This window comes from Hyla sarda, chromosome 3 (genome assembly GCF_029499605.1).
Source record: "Hyla sarda isolate aHylSar1 chromosome 3, aHylSar1.hap1, whole genome shotgun sequence".
NCBI lineage: Eukaryota > Metazoa > Chordata > Amphibia > Anura > Hylidae > Hyla > Hyla sarda.
In genome coordinates this window covers 330523904-330543410 of record NC_079191.1, presented here as the reverse complement: position 1 = coordinate 330543410, position 19507 = coordinate 330523904, and the positions used below count along the sequence as shown (strand labels likewise).

Below are 19507 nucleotides of genomic sequence, written 5' to 3'. Positions count from 1 at the left end.
GGGGTGCTATTGTATAGGCAATTAGCATCATTACCATTTAGGGTTAACTGTCAATAACTGGTCTTAAACCCATATTCCACACTTGAAATATGGAGCCCTAAATGATAAATTCAGGGATTATTTTTGACATATATATATATATATATATATATATATATATATACAGACAAAGAATAAGTCAGCCAGCACTTTAGTTGATACCAAACTATTATATGGACCTGGCCTGCAGGTGCACACTACCAGGCTAGATATACAGCAACAGAAGAATGCAGCAGCACACTGCCAGCAATAGGATATAATCTTAATAATATAATCTTGTGCTGGCAGTGTGCTGCTGCATTCTTCTGTTGCTGTATATATATAAATACATATATATATATATATATATATATATATATATATATATATATATGAAATTAAAACCTGGATTCTCATAGACATCCTGGGGCCTACCTAGACATCCAAATTTATTGGAGAGATAAGAATACCATGGAGGTCTCTTTCACATAGACGTGTGAATCTCTCTCTGTGTGTGGTCACATGGGTAATTAATTGTTAGTTACAATAAAATAGACACAAGGCTAGCACTGCTTAGAACAAGGTCACAGTTCAAATCTGGAATGCTCACAGATGCTAATGACTACAACGTTCTTCAGTAAAACTTAGACATTGTCTATACAGTATACACAAGATGTCCGATATCATACTATTAAATATATTGATTCCTTTTTGGGCCGTATAATTAGCAAGACACAGCTCGCTGTGCCAATGCAAAAACATGTGTGTTAATGTGGAGTTCACCTCCATTTTTTCAGTTATACTAGGCTCTATAGTATTTTGGAGTATGTATGTGGATGTTTGTGCTCAACAGAGCATGTGTTTAGTCAGGCATTGAAGTTAGGTCTGGCTCTCATTTGGCCTTCCAATTTTTTCACAAAGGTGTTTTGAGGATTAAGTTCAGGGCTCTGTGCAGGCAACTTGAGGTTCACAACACCAAACTTGTCAAGCCATGCCTTTATGGACTTTGTTCAGAGCACAGTCATGCTGGAACAGGTAGAGGTCTTCCCTAAACTGTTGCCTCAAAGTATATGAATATAAAAAGTATTTGTTCATCAGACTGCCATACAGAGAAATATGAATATTCAGATAACATTTCCACTGCTCCATAGTCCAGTGTTGGCATGCTTTACACTGGTTCAGCTAATTGCTAGACATTGTGCATGGTGATCTTAGGCTTGTATGCAACTACTCAACTTTGGAAACTTTATATTAAGAAGGTCTGTACACATAACTCTTGTGTGGATTTCACTTTAAGAGGTAATTTAGAACTTTGTAGTAACGCAATCTGTATAGGCAATTTGAGTTTGCACGGCCTACTACTTTGTTACAGAGCTGTTGTTTCTCATAGACTATTCCACATCAGTAATTGCAAATACGTTTTACCACTGAAGATATAGTAAATCAGAATTTTTTCTTCAGCTCTCCCATACGAACTTAAGACTACATTCACACTTGTGTATTATGACCGCAAGTCCTGGCCTTACTACACTGTCTGATGACCCAGACTGATAGCTGTCATATCTCATATCTCAATACCAGACCTGCGGGACTTGTATATGTAATACAAATGCAAAAATATGTCCGTTTTGTAATAATGTAAACCCAGTCATGGACTGCCAAGAACAGAGAAACAACTGGTTTTGGCAGGTTATACCTTTTAGATTTTGTGGTCAAATCATGAGTGGTAACTGGTCTATCTGTGTATTATGGGGGGGGCGGGGTATTAAAATAAAAAAAGGTTTAAAAAATATAATTAAAATCTCTAACCACTTACACTGTAAAATGCTGTTAACAATGCCAGAATTGCTTTGTTTTGTAAGAAATTTGTAGTATTTTGTGATCAAAAAGTCATTTTAATCAGAAATGGTACCCACAAAAAATAAGCCCCCACACAGTGTTGTCAAGAGAAAAATAAAAAAGTTACATTTCTTTTAATGCAACAATGAGAAAACGAATACAAATGCGTGGTCATTAATTGGTTAAATTGCTGTATGTAGCTGGTATATGCTAGAGAGTTTTCTCATTGCTTATAAAGAGCTGTACAGCATATGTTTCTTTATTTCAATAATATGCAGTGTAAAATATAATATAGCTCCTTCCTTTACACTGTTGGTAAAACTAAATTCCAGTAGGTGGCAATGCAGGATGTAAAGATGAAGAAGCTGTTTTTATTTCATAGTATAGCATAGACACATTAAGGGATATGTATGAAAGATTTTACCCCTGTTTTGTGTGTATTTTTCTGCGCAAAATTTTGCGCACGCCCTTTTTTGCGCATTTTTTTGCGCTCGTTTTGGTAGAGCATGTCCTCCAGATGTGGCCTAATCGGGGTACCTTGGAGTGACATCTATAGTACGCATGGATTTATTAACTGCGTACTTTTCCTTTACACCAAAAATGTTGCCGCAAGAGCTTTTTTTTTTGCGCAAATATAAGCCATCTTGGACTTAACGTAGCAAGATGCTCTAAATCATTGATTCTATTTTCCAAAGAGTGGATTGAGGAGATTAATATATTTACCCGCAATTTATGAACTTATGTGTGACATATTTATCATACTATCACAGGGGGTTGATAAATTTGGCGCACATAAGCAAAAAACCAATAAATCACTTTTAAATACAATTTTTTTTAGCACATATAAGCAAAAACCAATAAATTACTTCAGAACACAACTTTGTAACCCCATCTCAAGTCGCAGCTGTGAAAAAAGAATTTAGTCAGCCACCAATTGTACAAGTTCTCCAACTTAAAAAGATGATAGAGGCCTGTAATTTTCATCATAGGTATATCTCATCTATGAGAGACAGAATGAGAAAAATATGATAGAAAATTATGATAGAAAATAAGTATTTGGTCACCTACAAACAAGCAAGATTTCTGGCTCTCACAGACCTGTAACTTCTTCTTTAAGAGTCTCCTCTGTCCTCCACTCATTACCTGTATTAATGGCACCTGTTATCAGTATAAAAGACACCTGTCCACAACCTCAAACAGTCACACTCCAAACTCCACTATGGCCAAGACCAAAGATCTGTCAAAGGACACCAGAAACAAAATTGTAGACCTGCACAAGGCTGGGAAGACCGAATCTGCAATAGGCAAGCAGCTTGGTGTGAAGAAATCAACTGTGGGAGCAATTATTAGAAAATAGAAGACATACAAGACCACAGATAATCTCCCTTGATCTGGGGCTCCATGCAAGATCTCACCCTGTGGTGTCAAAATGATCAAAAGAACGATGAGCAAAAATCCCAGAACCACACGGGGGACCTAGTGAATGACCTACAGAGAGCTGGGACCAAATTAACAAAGGCTACCATCAGTAACACTCTACATCGCCAGGGACTCACATCATGCATTGCCAGACGTGTCCCCCTGCGTAAGCCAGTACATGCCTGGGCCCATCTGAAGTTTGCTAGAGAGCATTTGGATGATCCATAAGAGTATTGGGAGAATGTCATATGGTCAGATGAATCCAAAGTAAAACTTTTTGGTAAAAACTCAACTCGTCGTGTTTGGAAGAGAAAGAATGTGAATTGCGTCCAAAGAACACCATACCTACTGTGAAGCATGGGGGTGGAAACATCATGCTTTGGGGCTGTTTTTCTGCTAACGGACCAGGACAACTGATCTGTGTAAAGGAAAGAATGAATGGGGCCATGTATCGTGAGATTTTGAACGTAAAACCTCCTTCCATCAGCAAGGGCATTGAAGATGAAACGTGGCTGGGTCTTTCAGCATGACAATGATCCCAAACACACCGCCCGGGCAACAAAAGAGTGGTTCGTAAGAAGCATTTCACTTGCGACTTTTCGTGCGACTTTTCGTAAAGCACCGCTCCCCAGCCACTCACCCACATCTACCACCCACCCGCTAGCTACTGCAGGACTATAACTCCCAAAATGCCCCTATAGTTAGGACATGCTGGGAGTTGTAGTCGCAACAGTTTGTGGGCAGGGGTGGTAGATGTGAGTGGGTGCTGGGGAGCGGAGCTGCACAAAAAGTCACTTTTTAAAAACGCTGTCAAAAGCAAGTTTGTAAGCCAGGTCTGACCAGACTTAGACTTGCGACTTGGTATTTTTTGTTTACCCACAAAAGACTTTTGCACAAAAAAACACTAAATCCCTTGATAAATCTCCCCCTATGATCTTTCCACCTAGCTATGAACATTAACATGGCTGTGCACAATTACCCCCCTCCCCCCCCATTCCTTACACTGACCCCTGGTAGCTTCTCTCTACAATAAAAACTTTCCACATTGGGTGCAACTAACATTTCATGCATGTCTTAAAGGGGTACTCCTGTGGAATTTTTTTTTAAAATCAACTGGTGCGAGAAAGTTTAATAGATTTGTAAATTACTTCCATTTAAAAATCTTAATCCTTCCATTACTTTTCAGCTGTCTGTCCATGGTGCTCTCTGCTGATTCCTCTGTCCATGTCAGGAACTGTCCAGATCAGGAACAAATCCACATAGCAAACCTTTACTGCTCCGGACAGCCATTGACTGTCCAGGCATGCTGGGAGTTTTGCAACAGCTGGAGGCACCGTGTTTGGGAAACACTGCCGTAGGGTCATTTTGGTATTGGAAGCAAATTTATATGTTGCATCTGGGTCTGTCCCTATACAAATCCCTAATTTTGGCCTCAAATGCACATGGCACTCTCTCACATCGGAGTCCTGTCGTATTTCAAGGCAACAGTTTAGGGCCACATGTGGGGTATTTCCGTACTCAGGAGAAATTGCCTAACAAATTTTGGGGGGGCTTTTTCTACTTTTACCCCTTATGAAAAGGTAAAGTTGGGGTCTACATGTTTGTGTTGCCCCATACTTTTCATTTTCACAAGACGTAAAAGGAAAAAAAGCCCCCCAACATTTGTAATACAGATATACCCCATATTTGAATGTAAAATGCTCTGCAGGTGCGCAACAAGGCTCAGGAGTGAGAGCACCATGTACATTTGAGATGATGCGCACAGGGGTGGCTAATCGTTACAGTGGTTCTGACATAAATGCAAAAAACAAGCAAAAAAAAACACCCACATGTGACATTTTGGAAACTACACCCCTCACGGAACGTAACATGGGGTATAGTGAGCCTTAACACCCCACAGGTGTTTGAAGAATTTTCATTAAAGTTGGATGTGAAAATGAAAATTTTGTATTTTTTCACTTTAACAAGGGGTACAGTGAGCATTTACGCCCCACTGGTGTCTGACAGATTTTATGAACAGTGATCCATGAAAGCCCACTGTTCCAAAGATCTGTCAAACGCCAGTGGGGTGTAAGTGCTCACTTTATTACATTCCGTGAGGGGTGTAGTTTCCGAAATAGGGTCACATGTGGGGGGTTTCACTGTTCGGGCACCACGGGGGGGCTTTGTAAACGCACATGGCACCCGATTTCCATTCCAAACAAATTCTCTCTCCATAAAGCCCAATAGCGCTCCTTCTCTTCTGAGCAGTGTAGTTCGCACAAAGAGCACTTTACATCCACATATGGGGTATTTCCATACTACTAATTTTGGGAGGCTTTTTCTCCTATTACCCTACCTTGTAGGGTAATACCAGCATTTTAGTGAAAAAAAATATAATTTTTCATTTTCACTTCCAACTTTATGCCCACCAAAAAAAATTGCTTTCAAAAAGCCAAATATGGCTCCTTCTCTTCTGAGCATTGTAGTGCACCCGCAGAGCACTTTACGTCCACACATGGGGTATTTCCACACTCAGAAGAAATGGGTTTACAAATTTTGGGGGGTATTTTTCACCTATACCTAACCTCCCCATTATCATTATTAAGGGGTCCCACATGCTCTGTCCTTGGTTTTTTTGCATTTATATATCTAAAAAAATATTTAGGATTAGTTTTGCTTTCTTTGGCCACCTGTCTCTCGTTTAGAATTTTTGCTGTTTTTATTACATTTTTACAGATTTTTATTAAGCTCTTTGTACTGTTTAAATGTTATAGCTGACCCATCAGATTTGAATTTTTTGAAGGCTATTTTTTTGTTGTTTATTGCTCTTTTAACATCATTTGTCAGCCATGTAGGATTTAGTTTTAGTCGTTTTGCTGAAAAACCATTTCAGCAAATTTTGCTTTCAAAAAGCCAAATGTGGCTCCTTTGACCTCCACACTTTGGGTATTTCCATACTCAGAAGTCACAACTTTTGGGGGGCATTTTCTTTTATTATCTCTAGTAAAAATGGTACATTTGGGGAAAAAATGCATTTTAGTGAAATAAATGTTTTTTTCATTTACACATCTGACTTTTTCAAAAAGTCCTCAAACACATGAGGGGTGTAGTTTCCAAAATATTATGCCATGTTTTGTTTTTTTGTTTTTTGCTGACATGCCCCCCAAAAACCATTTCAGCAAAATTCACTCTCCAAAATGCCATTGTCGCTCCTTCGATTCTGAGCCCTCTAGTGACCCACAGAGCACTTTAAGTTCACATATGAGGTATTTCCTTACTCAAGATAAATTGCGTTACATGTCTTGGGGGCTTTTTCTCCTTTTACACCTTGTAAAAATTCAAGAACACGTTAGTGTAAAAAATAAAGATTTTGAATATTTTCCTTCACTTTGCTGCTATTCCTGTGAAACACCTAAAGGGTTAGCAAACTTTCTGAATGTCATTTTGTATACTTTGAGGGGTGTAGTTTTTGTAATGGGGTAATTTTTGGGGTATTTCTAATATGAAGACCCCTCAAATCCACTTCAAGGCTGAACTGGTCCCTGAAAAATTCCGATTTTGAAAGTTTTGTGAAAAATTGGAAAATTGTTGCTGAACATTGAAGCCCTCTGATGTCTTCCAAAAGTAAAAACATGTCAACTTTATTATGCAACATAAAGTAGACATATTGTATATGTGACACAATATATCATTTATTTGGTATGTCTATTTTCCTTACAAGCAGAGAGCTTCAAAGTTAGAAAAATGCGAAATTTTCAAATCTTTTATGAAATTTTAGAATTTTTCACCAAGAAATGATACAAATATCGACAAAAATTTACCACTATGTTAAAGTAGAATATGTCACAAAAAACATTCTCGGAATCAAATTCATAAGTAAAAGCTTCCCAGAGTTATTAATGCTTAAAGTGACAGTGGTCAGATGTGCAAAAAATGCTCCGGTCCATAAAGGGGTACTCCTTTTTTTTTTTTTAAATCAACTGGTACCAGAAAGTTAAACAGATTTGTAAATTACTTATATTAAAAAATCTTAATCCTTCCAGTACTTTTTAGGGGCTATATACTACAGAGGAAATTCTTATCTTTTTAGATTTCTCTGATGTCATGACCACAGTGCTCTCTGCTGACTTCTGCTGTCCATTGTAAGAACTGTCCAGAGCAGGAAAAAATCCTCATAGCAAACATATGCTGCTCTGGACAGTTCCTAAAATGGACAGTAGAGGTCAGAGAGCACTGTGGTCATGACATCAGAGAAATCTAAAAAGATAAGCATTTCCTCTATAGTATATAGCCCCTAAAAAGTACTGGAAGCTTTTTTAAATAGAAGTAATTTACAAATCTGTTTAACTTTCTGACAACAGTTCATTAACAAAAAAATAGTTTTCCAAGGGAGTACCCCTTTAACCTCTTAAGGACCAAGGACGTACCGGTACGTCCTGAGTCCTTTCCCTTTCTATAACGTGGGGCCACGACGTGGCCCTGCGTCATAGCGGCCGGACCCATGGCTAATAGCGCGCAGCACTGATCGCGGTGCCGCGTGCTATTAACCCTTTAGACGCGGCAAAATCGCTGTGTCCCGAACAGCTATAGGACACAAGGAGGGTCTCCTACCTTGCCTCCTGGTGTCTGATCACCGAATGACTGCTCAGTGCCTGAGATCCAGGCATGAGCAGTCAAGCGGCAGAATCATTGATCACTGGTTTCCTATGAGAAACCAGTGATCAATGTAAAAGATCAGTGTGTGCAGTGTTATAGTCCCCTATAGGAGCTATAACACTGCAAAAAAAAAAGTGAATAAAGATCATTTAACCCCTCCCCTAATAAAAGTTTGACCCCCCCCCCCTTTTCCCATTTAAAAAAAACAACTGTGTAAATAAAACTAAAAATAAACATATGGGGTAACGCCGCTTGCAGAAATGTCCAAATTATAAAAATATATAATTAATTAAACCACACAGTCAATGGCATACGCACAAAAATTGTGTATTTTTAGTCACTTTTTATATCATGAAAAAAATGAATAAAAAGCGATCAACAAGTCCGATCAATACAAAAATGGTACCGCTAAAAATTTCAGATCACGACGCTAAAAATTAGCCCTCATACTGCCCCATATGCAGAAAAATAAAAAAGAAGATGACAATTTTAAACTTATAAATTTTCCTGCATGTAGTTATGATTTTTTTCAGAAGTACAACAAAATCAAACCTATAAAAGTAGGGTATCATTTTAATCGTATGGACCTACAGAATAAAGGGAATGTGTCATTTTTACAAAAAAATGTACTGCGTAGAAACAGAAGCCCCCAAAAGTGAGAAAATGGCGTTTTTTTTTTCAATTTTTTCTCACAATAATTTTTTTTTCTGTTTCGCCGTAGAATTTTTGGTTAAATGACTTATGTCATTACAAAGTAGAATTGGTGGCACAAAAAATAAGCCATCATATGGATTTTCAGGTGCCAAATTGAAAGAGTTATGATTTTTTAAAGGTAAGGAGGAAAAAATGAAAGTGCAAAAACGGAAAATCCTTAAGGGGTTAAGATAAAAATAGGCTTGGTCCTTAAGGGGTTAAAGAGATACTCCGGTGGTAAACATCTTATCTCCTATCAAATGGATAGGGGATAAGATGTTGGATACCACGCCCCCTCTTCCATAGACTTGCATTGAGGGGGCGGGGTGTGATGTCATGAGGGGGGCAGAGCCGTGATGTCACGATACTCCATCCCCTGCACCGCCCGTCATCAGCCACAGAGCGAACCTCATTCTGTGCAGCTGAAAAACGTGGGTCCCCAGCGGCGGGATTCCTGCGATATAACATCTTATCCCCTATCCTTTTCATAGGGGATAAGATGTTTAGTGTCAGAGTACCCCTTTAATTCCCTACAATATTTTTCCACAGTATTTACTAAGGTTTCCCTACGTATTTTACTTTTCCTTAATTTTGCTTGTTTTTACACCTGCTCGGATCTGAGGGGTTTTCCTCAGCTCAAATCCACTACATTTTCTGTGGAAACCTTAGTAAATATGTCGTTTTTTGTGTGAAAATGTCAGGGACACACCCCATTTTGACCACCACGCCCCTTTTTCAGGTTTTCACAGTAAAATGGAGATTTAGCCAGGTTATTTTTTCAATTCTGGCGCACAACCCAACAAATCCTGTCGTGTTTACATTAGTAAATCAGGGCCTATGAGCGTAGTTTTCTTTGTGGGTTTTGATTTTTCTACATATTTACTAATGTTTCCCTGCATTTGCACTTTTTCCTACATTTTGCTTTTTTTTTACAACTGCTCTGAGCTGAGGGGTTTTCCAGAGCTCAAATTCACCACATTTTCTGCAGAAACATTAGAAAATTTGTTGTTGTTTTTTTTTTTTTTAAATGTTGGAAACGCCCCCTTTTCTAAGTAAAATGGAGAGTTGGTCGGTTTTTTGAATTTTTGGCGCAGACACAATTGATGGCACAATGCAACATGACATTTTTTTATAAAAAGCGATCAACAAGTCTGATCAATACAAAAATGGTACCGCTAAAAACTTCAGATCACGGCACAAAAAATTTGTCCTCATATTGTCCCATATGCGAAAAAGAAAAAAAGTTATAGGGGTCAGAAGATGACAATTTTAAACGTATTTTCCTGCATGTTGTTATGATTTTTTTCAGAAGTACGACAAAATCAAACCTATATAAGTAGGGTATCATTTTATTCGTATGTACCTACAGAATAAAGAGAATGTGTCATTTTTTCTGAAAAATCTACTGCATAGAAACAGAAGCCCTCAAAAGTTACAAAATGGCGTTTTTTTTTTCCAATTTTGTCTCACACTGATTTTTTTCCATTTTGCTGTAGATGTTTGGGTAAAATGACTGATGTCATTACAAAGTAGAATTGGTGGCGCAAACAATAAGCCATCATATGGATTTTTAGGTGCAAAATTGAAAGAGTTATGAGTTTTTAAAGGTATGGAGGAAAAAATGAAAGTGCAAAAACGGAAAAACCCCTTGTCCTTAAGGGGCTAAAAACATCTATTTATAATAGGGTCCTCTAGGGGACCTATACCACTGTATAGCTTCTTTTGCGGTTATGCATTGAAAAATACCAAGGCAATGTAAGGAGATCCTGAAAGAGAAGTCTGGAGGAAAAAAAGGATTCCCAAATGAAATGATACCAGAGAGTTTTAATGATTTGAAAATTCCTTTCATTTCAAATAGTCAAGTCTTTCAGTACTTATCAGTTGCTGTATGCCCTGGTGGAAGTTGTGTAGTTCTTTTCTGACACATCCCTCCCTGCTGCCACCTCTGTCCATAAACAGGAACTGTCTAGAACAGGTTAACGTAGAGGATTGTTCTGATTTTTTGTTCAACTAACTTGCTTTGAAGGTTGATAATTTTCTAATTCATTTTGTAGATGATAACTCAACTGGAAAACAAAGTATTCAAACTGAGTGAGCAGCTACAGAACCAGTCAGATCTGCACCAGGAAGCATTACATAGAGCTCGGAAAGCTGAGCAACAACTTGAAGACCTGTTGGCTCGGCTAAAGTCAGCTGAAGGTGAACTCGTTTCTGGAGATGTAATGCGAGACAATCTAAGTTATGAGAAGCAGAAGGTAAGATGGTATTAAAGTTTGAAAACAATCTGTCACAAACTCCCCGTTATTTTCCCTTTATCCATTGATAAGTTGTAAACTATGATTTACAGTGGGGTTGCTGAGAAATATGTAATTAAATCTTACCTGTCAGGATGGAAACATGTGTAAATAAGTCCATGGCTAGACAGAGCTAGTCATCAGGATTTTGGTCCAATCTTTTTATCTCCTTAGTCCTTCCTAGCACTGAGATATAAAAGGCCCAGGAGGCATTTCCTAGCACAAGAAGAGGCCAGGTAATTCCAGCCTATCTCCTCTATAGGAGACTCCCCCTGGCCTGCTTGCATCCGTAAATTGGCTGGACTAACTCAGGCTCTTGCTATGTTGTGAAACACCCCCTGGGCTTTTGACAATAACAAACTGGCTTCATATAGTAGGAGGGGATCTGGTAGGTAATTATGTCATTTTGTAGTTCACTGGAAGTCTAAACACAGGATTGACATCCTGTTCTGACACAATAATGGGGATATGCAGGGATAAAAACACTAAGTTTATTTCTTCCAAAAACGTCTTCCTTCAAAGGAAATGAGCTGCAATACCACACACAATCAGTCAGGTGTAATGTTGTCTTTTGAAGATATTAGATCTTTTTTTTCCTCTGTGATTTTCTGTGGGTCAGACTTGTGATCACATAACCAAGTTATAGTTCTAAAAAACATTGATACAGCTGAACTTTAATAAAACAAATGACGCTGTTTGACTAGTGATGGTGAGTGCGCATGATAAGGGAAAAAACAAAACAGTTCTTCTGAAAGGATAATAGGAGTGAGCATTAAAGGGGCACTCCTCTGGAAAACTTTTTTTTTTTTTTAAATAAACTGGTGCCAGAAAGTTAAACACATTTGTAAATTACTTCTATTAAAAAATCTTAATCCTTTCAGTAATTATGTAATTATCAGCAGCTGTTATGATCCACAGGATGTTCTTTTCTTTTTGAATTTCCTTTCTGCCTGATCACAGTGCTCTCTGCTGACACATCCAGTCCATTTCAGGAACTGTCCAGAGTAAGAGCAAGTCTCCATAGAAAACCTATCCTGCTCTGGACAGTTCCTAAAATGGACAGAGGTGTCCGCAGAGAGCACAGTGGTCAGGCAGAAAGGAAATTCAAAAAGTAAAGAACTTCCTGTGGATCATAACAGCAGCTGATAATTACTGAAAGTATTAAGATTTTTTAATAGAAGTAATTTACAAATCTGTTTAACTTTCTGGCACCAGTTGATTTAAAAACAAAATGTGTTCCAGTGGAGTACCCCTTTAACAATATTCATTATTACAAAAGTGGATAAATTAATAAAATTATTATTTTGTGGGGAAATTGAAAAGAAAATTGAAATTTTGCAACTTTTAGAGCGTTTAGTTTTTACAGTACACTGTACAGTAAAATTGATATGTTTTCTTTATTCTATGGGTCAATATGATTTAAATATACCCATGTTTAAGTGCTTTACTATTATTGTACTGCTTTTAACCATACTTGCCCTATTCTGACATCTGTAACTAATTTTTCTGTATGCATGTCTGTATGAGGGCTAATTTTTGATCTGTAGTTTTTATTGGTTCCACTTTTTCGTATATGTGACTTTTTATTCACCTTCAATTTCATTTTCTGGGATGTGACTAGACCGAAAAAGCATCAATTATGGACTTGTTTTTTTTTTCTTTTTTACATTTATGACATTCACCATATGGAATAAATAACATTATATTTTAATAGTTCAGACATTTTTGCACACAGCAATACCAAATATTTTTTACTTTGTTATTTTTTTAACACTTTTTTTGTGTAAAATAGAAGAAGGGAGATTTTTTATTTTATTGGGGAGGGGCTTATTCACATTTAAATATATATATATATATATATATATATATATATGTATATATTTTTTACTAACTTAAAATTTTTTATGTCCCCATCATTAGATTTCTAATACTGTTCAGTCCTTTGCATAACATTATAGGCAGTCTACTTCTCTGGTCTGCCAAGAGGCTAACCCATCCATGAGCTGGTATGCAGAGCTCTGGCAGCCATCATAATTCATGCGAGTAGTTTGATGAGTCCACCCCGGCCCCAATAATGCATATCTATGCGTTATGTTCTTTTGGAAAGGGGTTATCTCTAAGCTTCTAATATAGGGTTACTCTAAGGGATTGTTCACAAAAACTGCACAACCAAAACCCAATAGCTCATTGATTTCAAATAGGAATGTCAGACAAAAAGCCTGTATTTCAAAAAACAGCCCTGAAAAAAAAACGTGATGTAACTTTTCAGTGTTGGTTCCAGATAGAAGCTCCTATTGATATCAGTGGGAGCTTTACAAAACCATATAAAAAAAATTACATGACCAACCACATCAAAATCATAAACAGACAGCAGATTCCACACTGATTTTGAGGTAGTTTGTTATAGAATTTTTTTTTTGTCCTTGTGATCATTACCCTTGGGGTATATTCACACAGCCTAAAATTTGTTGGAGCATTTTATTTGACACACATTTTAATCTGTAGTCGGCTGTAGTCGGCTCAGCAAAAATGTGGGCAAAAAAAAATAGCAGCTGCATTTTTTTTTTGTTTAGAACGAAAATGCGCACATAAAAAATAAAGTTAGCAAATTTTATGTTGTTTGAACATACCCGTAGATGGTTGGGAAGCTGTTACTTTTCACATTATACATTAAGTGGTAGAATACCATCTCAAATGGAGATCACAAGTTTTATTAGTAATAATTTTCCATCTCATATATTACACCATGCTTATAATTTCTTTCAATATTGATGAATTATTAAAAATAATGTGGGATATGATTAATAATATGATCATCTATTGGTTTTACATGTTCACAAAATAAGTTATTACTAGCTTATTTCTGCATTTTCACTTTCTTTTTTACCTCTGACACCTTCCGCAGTACATGAAGTTCTTGGAACAGCTGTCTGATAAAATGAAGTTGGAAATAATAACTGCTGATGTAGGTTTCGACATGCGTCTGGATGCCATCCTTGCCCGGGCAGATCAGTTGGTCAAATTGGAATCAGATGCTGTCATTGGAAATAAGACACTTGCTCACAGTTTGCAAAGAAAGGTATAGAGACTGTCACTACATTTTTGCACTGGACTTTAGCATAATTTGCTTTACAGGAGAATATTGTGTCAATGATTTATAGTTATAGGTTAATTATATTAGTATTTTAGAAATGACTCTATACACATACAGACATAGAACAAATTGTTGGTACCCTTCTTTTAAATACAGAAAAAACTCCAGTACTCCCTCCAAAAACTTGAAACTAACAAAAGTAATAACAAATGAAAATGAGAATTAACTGATGAAAATCAGTTGTCCTTAGAGTTGTCTACGGAGATTAGAAAGAAAATTATACGACTAGCAGGTTAAAGGTAAAGTCTGTAAGACAATTTGTAAGCAGCTTGATGTTCCTGTGACTACAGTTGCGCATATTATTCAGAAGGGTCTACAAGACTGTAGCCAACCTCTCTGGAAGTGGCCGCAACAGGAAAATTGATGACAAATCAAAGAGACGGATAATACGAATGGTAACCAAAGAGCCCAGAATAACTTCCAAAAGACATTAGAGGTGAACTTTAAAGGTAAGGTACATCAACGTCAGATGTAACAGTTTGAGCCAAAATGGACTTCATGAAAGACAACAGTGGACAACTGTGTTCTTCACCAGAGCCCGCCGCAAGGCAGGATGGGCTTGCTGGGAAAGGCTGGGAAAAGCAGAGAAGCAGAGGAGGAGGCAGGAGGAGCATAAGGTGAATGATGGGCTGGGATTCGGGCATGTCCCGTGATGCAAATTTCAGTCCCGCTGGCAGCAGAAGGAGATGGGGCTATAGCGGAGGCAGGTGAGAAGTGGGTCGCAATTTGCATGTGGGCGTGTTCCGCAATGCGAATTGCAGCCCACATGGGAGAGCGAGGAGGTGAGCGCTCACGGTTTGAGCGCCGGACTGGAGCATTGACCGTAATAGTACTGGAGCGTTGACCCTTCTGGTCTCCCCCAATCCTTCCCAATCCCCAAGGAAAATACTTTTCCTCTGATGAACTTGGATTCCCAAATTTCCTTGACGATATAAACATCAGAGGTACCTGAGATGGGAGTAGGAGGAATATCTTTTTTAGAAGAGCGGTTATGGATAACAGGTTTCAAGAGGGAGACATGAAAATAATTTGGGATCCGGTGAGAAGATGGCAGATGGAGAGAATAGGCCACGGGATTTAAACGTTTCTTGATCTTATAAGGACCCAAATAGCGAGGGCCCAGTTTATAACTGGTTACCTTAAAGCGGATATATTTGGATGACAACCAGACTCTGTCTACAGGAGAGAATTCGGGAGGAGAACGCCTTTTCTTGTCTGTTTGAGACTTCATACGAGTCTTCTGCCAGATGGAGGAGAAATTCCACATTTGTTCATCAACCATGGAAACTCCGGAGGAAGAAGACAAAGGAAGAGGACAAAAATGAAGTCCATAGACCACATAGTAAGGTGAAATCCCAGTCGATTCAGAATCCCTATGATTGTACGAAAATTCTGCCCAGGGAAGTAAATTGGCCCAGTTGTCTTGACAAGCAGAAACAAAATGGCGAAGATAGTCTCCCAAGACCTGGTTCACCCTTTCGACCTGTCCATTGGATTGTGGGTGATAAGCTGAGGAAAAATCCAACTTAACTTGGAGACGAAAGCAGAGGGCCCGCCAGAACTTAGAGACAAACTGGACTCCATGGTCGGATACAATATGAGATGGCAATCTATGTAAGTGGAAGATTTGGCAAAGAAAAAGCTTTGGTGCAGATGGTAATCAAGGTAGAGGCACAAAATGAGCCATTTTAGAGAATCGGTCTACGACAACCCAGATGGCCATATTGCCACCAGATGAGGGAAAGTCTGTAATAAAGTCCATAGCAATATCGGTCCAGAGAAGCTCTGGAACTGGCAAAGGCTGTAGAAGACTTGCAGGTTTGGAACGAGGGTTCTTGTCCCGGGCACAGACCGAACAGGAACGGACAAAATCAACGACATCCTGTTTTAAACTTGGCCACCAATACTGTCTGGAAATGAGCTGCAAGGACTTACGAATTCCGGAATGACCATCCAAAACTCAAAACTCGGAGTCTAAAACGGAGTCTAAATTAAAAAGTCTAATACAGTGGTCCCTCAACATACGATGGTAATCCGTTCCAAATGAACCATCGTTTGTTGAAACCATCGTATGTTGAGGGATCCGAGCAATGTAAAGAATAGGAAGTTGTACTCACCTGTTCCCACCGCTTCGGACCGCCACCGCTGCCGAGGATGTTGCGCTCCATCACTGTCGCCGCATCCCCGTGATGTCCCCGCCGCTCCGGAACTTCTCTGCTGCCCGGGATCGTCGCTCTCACGTCGCCGTCATCACGTCACTACGCATGCCGCTCCTATAGCATGATGGGACGGCGTGCGCAGCGACGTGATGATGACAATGGAGAGCGCCAGCAATGGAGGGGATCCCGAAGAGGATGCTCCGGAGCCCCGAGGACAGGTAGGAGACCATCACCGGAGCACACAGGGCACCGTAAATGGCTATCCGGCAGCAGCTGAAGCAGTCAGCGCTGCCGGATAGCCATTTATGCGATGGCCCAGACATAAAAAAGCATTGTAAGTTGATACTGCCTTCAACATGCAATGACCTCTGAGAGGCCATCGCATGTTGAAATTATCGTATGTCGGGGCCATCGTAGGTCGGGGGTTCACTGTAAATAAGTCTTCCCAGGGGGCAGGTGCTGAAGACTTGCTAGGGCTGCAGAGATGAGACATTCAGGAGGAATAATATGTTGATAGTAAGCTGAGAAAGCGCTGAATAGCTTTCAAGCCAGAAGGTCGAGGCCAGTCCAGTACCGTGGACAACTTGTTATGATGACTGAGAACAATCCATGACACTGGCAGGTCTCAGCTTTGCAAAGGGGGCAGTGCATGCTATAAATTCTGCAGGGTGCCGTAACTTTAGCAGAAACCATTTTTTGTTTTCTGTTATTTTGAAAGTGTTAATGATGGAAATAAAATCTAACTTTTGTTGACATATTCTAAGAATGTCTAATCTGTAATTTGATGCCTTTTTGGAGAAATTTTTGCCTGGGGTGCCCAAACTTTTGATCCCCACTGTAAGGGTTCAATGCGGAATAAGACATTACAGTCCAGATTTTCTCCATTGACCGAAGAGATGTACAAAGGCTTCAGAAGGCAGGATACTGGCAGACGATACCTATGTAATAAGGAGGCATCGATAAAGTTTCCAGGATCCAGGAAGGCAAGAACGGAAATAGTCTCTTTGGAGGGTAGAGAAAGCTGGACTGTCAAATTCAAGCATGGAGAGGAGGTATTCACACCTAGGGAGGCCTCTCTTCCCTGTGACTGTGGACGTAGAGGACAATCTCTGAGGAAATGATCTGCACTGGTGCAGTAGAGGCATAGATTCTCAGCTCGTTGGTGAATTCTTTCCTGCAGGGTTAGGCGAGACCAATCCCCCTGCATAGCCTCCACTGCAGGAGGCAACGTAGAAGGTTGCGGTGCTTGCTGGAAGACAGGTGCCAGGCGAGTAAAGCACCGAGGTCGTGCAGACTCCCTTTCTTGACGTAGTTCCTCACGTCGTTCAGAGAAACAGATATCAATCCGAGATGCCAACTGTATGAGTTCATTCAGGGTAGAAGGCAGTTCACGGGCTGCAAGGACATCCTTGATATGGCTAGAAAGTCCTCTCTTGAAAGTGGCGCAAAGGGCTTCATTGTTCCAAGATAACTCCGATGCCAGGGTACACAATCGGATGCCATACTCGCCCATGGAGGAGTTGCCCTGAGAAAGACTCAGTAAAGCCGTCTCAGCATAAGAAGTTTGTGCAGGTTCTTCAAAAACACTTCGAAATTCAGACGGAAAAGCCTGGAGATTAGTTGGGAGTGGATCACTGCGATCCCATAGCCCAGGCTAGGGCCCTTCCAGTTAACAGACTGACTACAAAGGTCACCTTTGCTCGTTCCATAGGGAACTGTTTTGCCATAAGTTCTATGTGCATGGAGCACTGTGTCATGAAACCACAGCCAGACTTGGGATCCCCCTCATACTTCTCAGGAAGAGACAAATGGAGCGTAGATCCCGAGACAACTTCAGGAGCGAGAGGCAACACTGGAGCAGGAGGAGGCTGTGGCTGCTGCAGTTGTTGTTGAGCAGATAGCAACTGCTGCATCATGGCGGACAATTGATTTAACTGTTGTGCCTGCTGGGCCAACTGCTGTGACTTTTGAGCCACTATAGAGGCAAGGTCCGGATTATCGGGCAGAGGAACCCAAGTGGGATCCATGGCCGGATCTTGCTGTAACGCTGCTGGATGTGAATCCTTTAAACTGTGTGGCAGATGAAACGGGCCGTATCAGGGAGTGGAGTCTAAGGTACCGCTGGTCTTCACCAGAGCCCACCGCAAGGCAGGATGGGCTTGCTGGGGCAGGCGACACCCATGTCGCTACCCCCGATACAACAAGACGAGGTACAGAAGGATGAGGCAGAGGCGTAGTCGGACTTAGCAGAAGGTCAAGGCAGGTGGCAAAGGTGCATAGTCAAATAACCTAGCGGAAGGGTCAAATACACGGGCATGGCAAACAGACAATTGGGAAAGCTTAATCTCAAGCTAGGGGCTCTGAAGATCCGGAAGGGAAGTGTGCGAGGGCGAGGAACTTATAACTGAGCCACAGGTGTTACTTGATTATTGGGCATACTGGCCCTTTAAATCTCCAAGCTCCGGCACGCGCACGCCCTAGGGGACGGGGACAGACGCACCGGAGCAGAGAGGCAGAGGAGGAGGCAAGAGGAGCGTAAGGTGAGTGACGGGCTGGGATTCGCATGCGGGCACGTCCCGCAATGCGAATCCCAGCCCCGCCAGCAGCAGAAGGAGACGGGGCCATAGCTGAGGCAGGTGAGAAGCGGGTCGCGATTCGTAAGAGGGCACGTCCCGCAATGCGAACTGCGGCCCGGACGGGAAAGCGAGGAGGTGAGCGCTCACAGTCGGAGCGCCGGACCGGAGCGCTCACCGTAACAATGTGCTGCCTAGTGTCAGGAAGCTTGGTCTCAGTTGCAGGTCATGGGTCCTCCAACAGGATAATGACCGAAAACACAGCTAAAACACCCAAGAATGGCCAAGAGCAAAACAGTGGACTATTCTATAGTGGCCTTCTATGTGCCCTGATTTGAATCCTATTGAACATCTGTGGAAGGAGCAGAAACATGCTGTCTGTATAAGGCACTATCCACACCTTAGCCAAGATACCTGCAGACAAATGCATAAATGTCGTAAGAGTTATAGAAATCGCTTGACTGTAGTGGCTGCCTCAGATGGTTGTGTAACAAAATATTAAGTTCAGGGGACCATCATGTTTGTTCAGGACAGTTTCATTTTTTGAATAAATAATATAAATATTGTATCTTAGACAGCAAGTAAACTCTTAAGGCTGATGTGTGTAAGAAGCTGAGCAACTGTTAAGGGCCAATGACCCACTCACTCAGTCATGACCTGTATCTGCCAGTCATTGGCTTACAGTGCATTTGCTTGTTGAGAAAGTGGCCAGGATGCGGA

General features: G+C 40.4%; 1 protein-coding gene across 1 annotated transcript in view; it reads left to right on the top strand.

The window, feature by feature from the left end:
• The window catches only part of CCDC170 (coiled-coil domain containing 170), a 110287-nt gene that overhangs the window by 74471 nt on the left and 16309 nt on the right, over positions 1–19507 (top strand). The window contains exons 9-10 of the mRNA XM_056563360.1: positions 10662–10862; positions 13807–13980. Of these exons, the coding sequence (XP_056419335.1) occupies positions 10662–10862; positions 13807–13980 (375 nt within the window). The remainder of the gene's footprint in view (positions 1–10661; positions 10863–13806; positions 13981–19507) is intronic.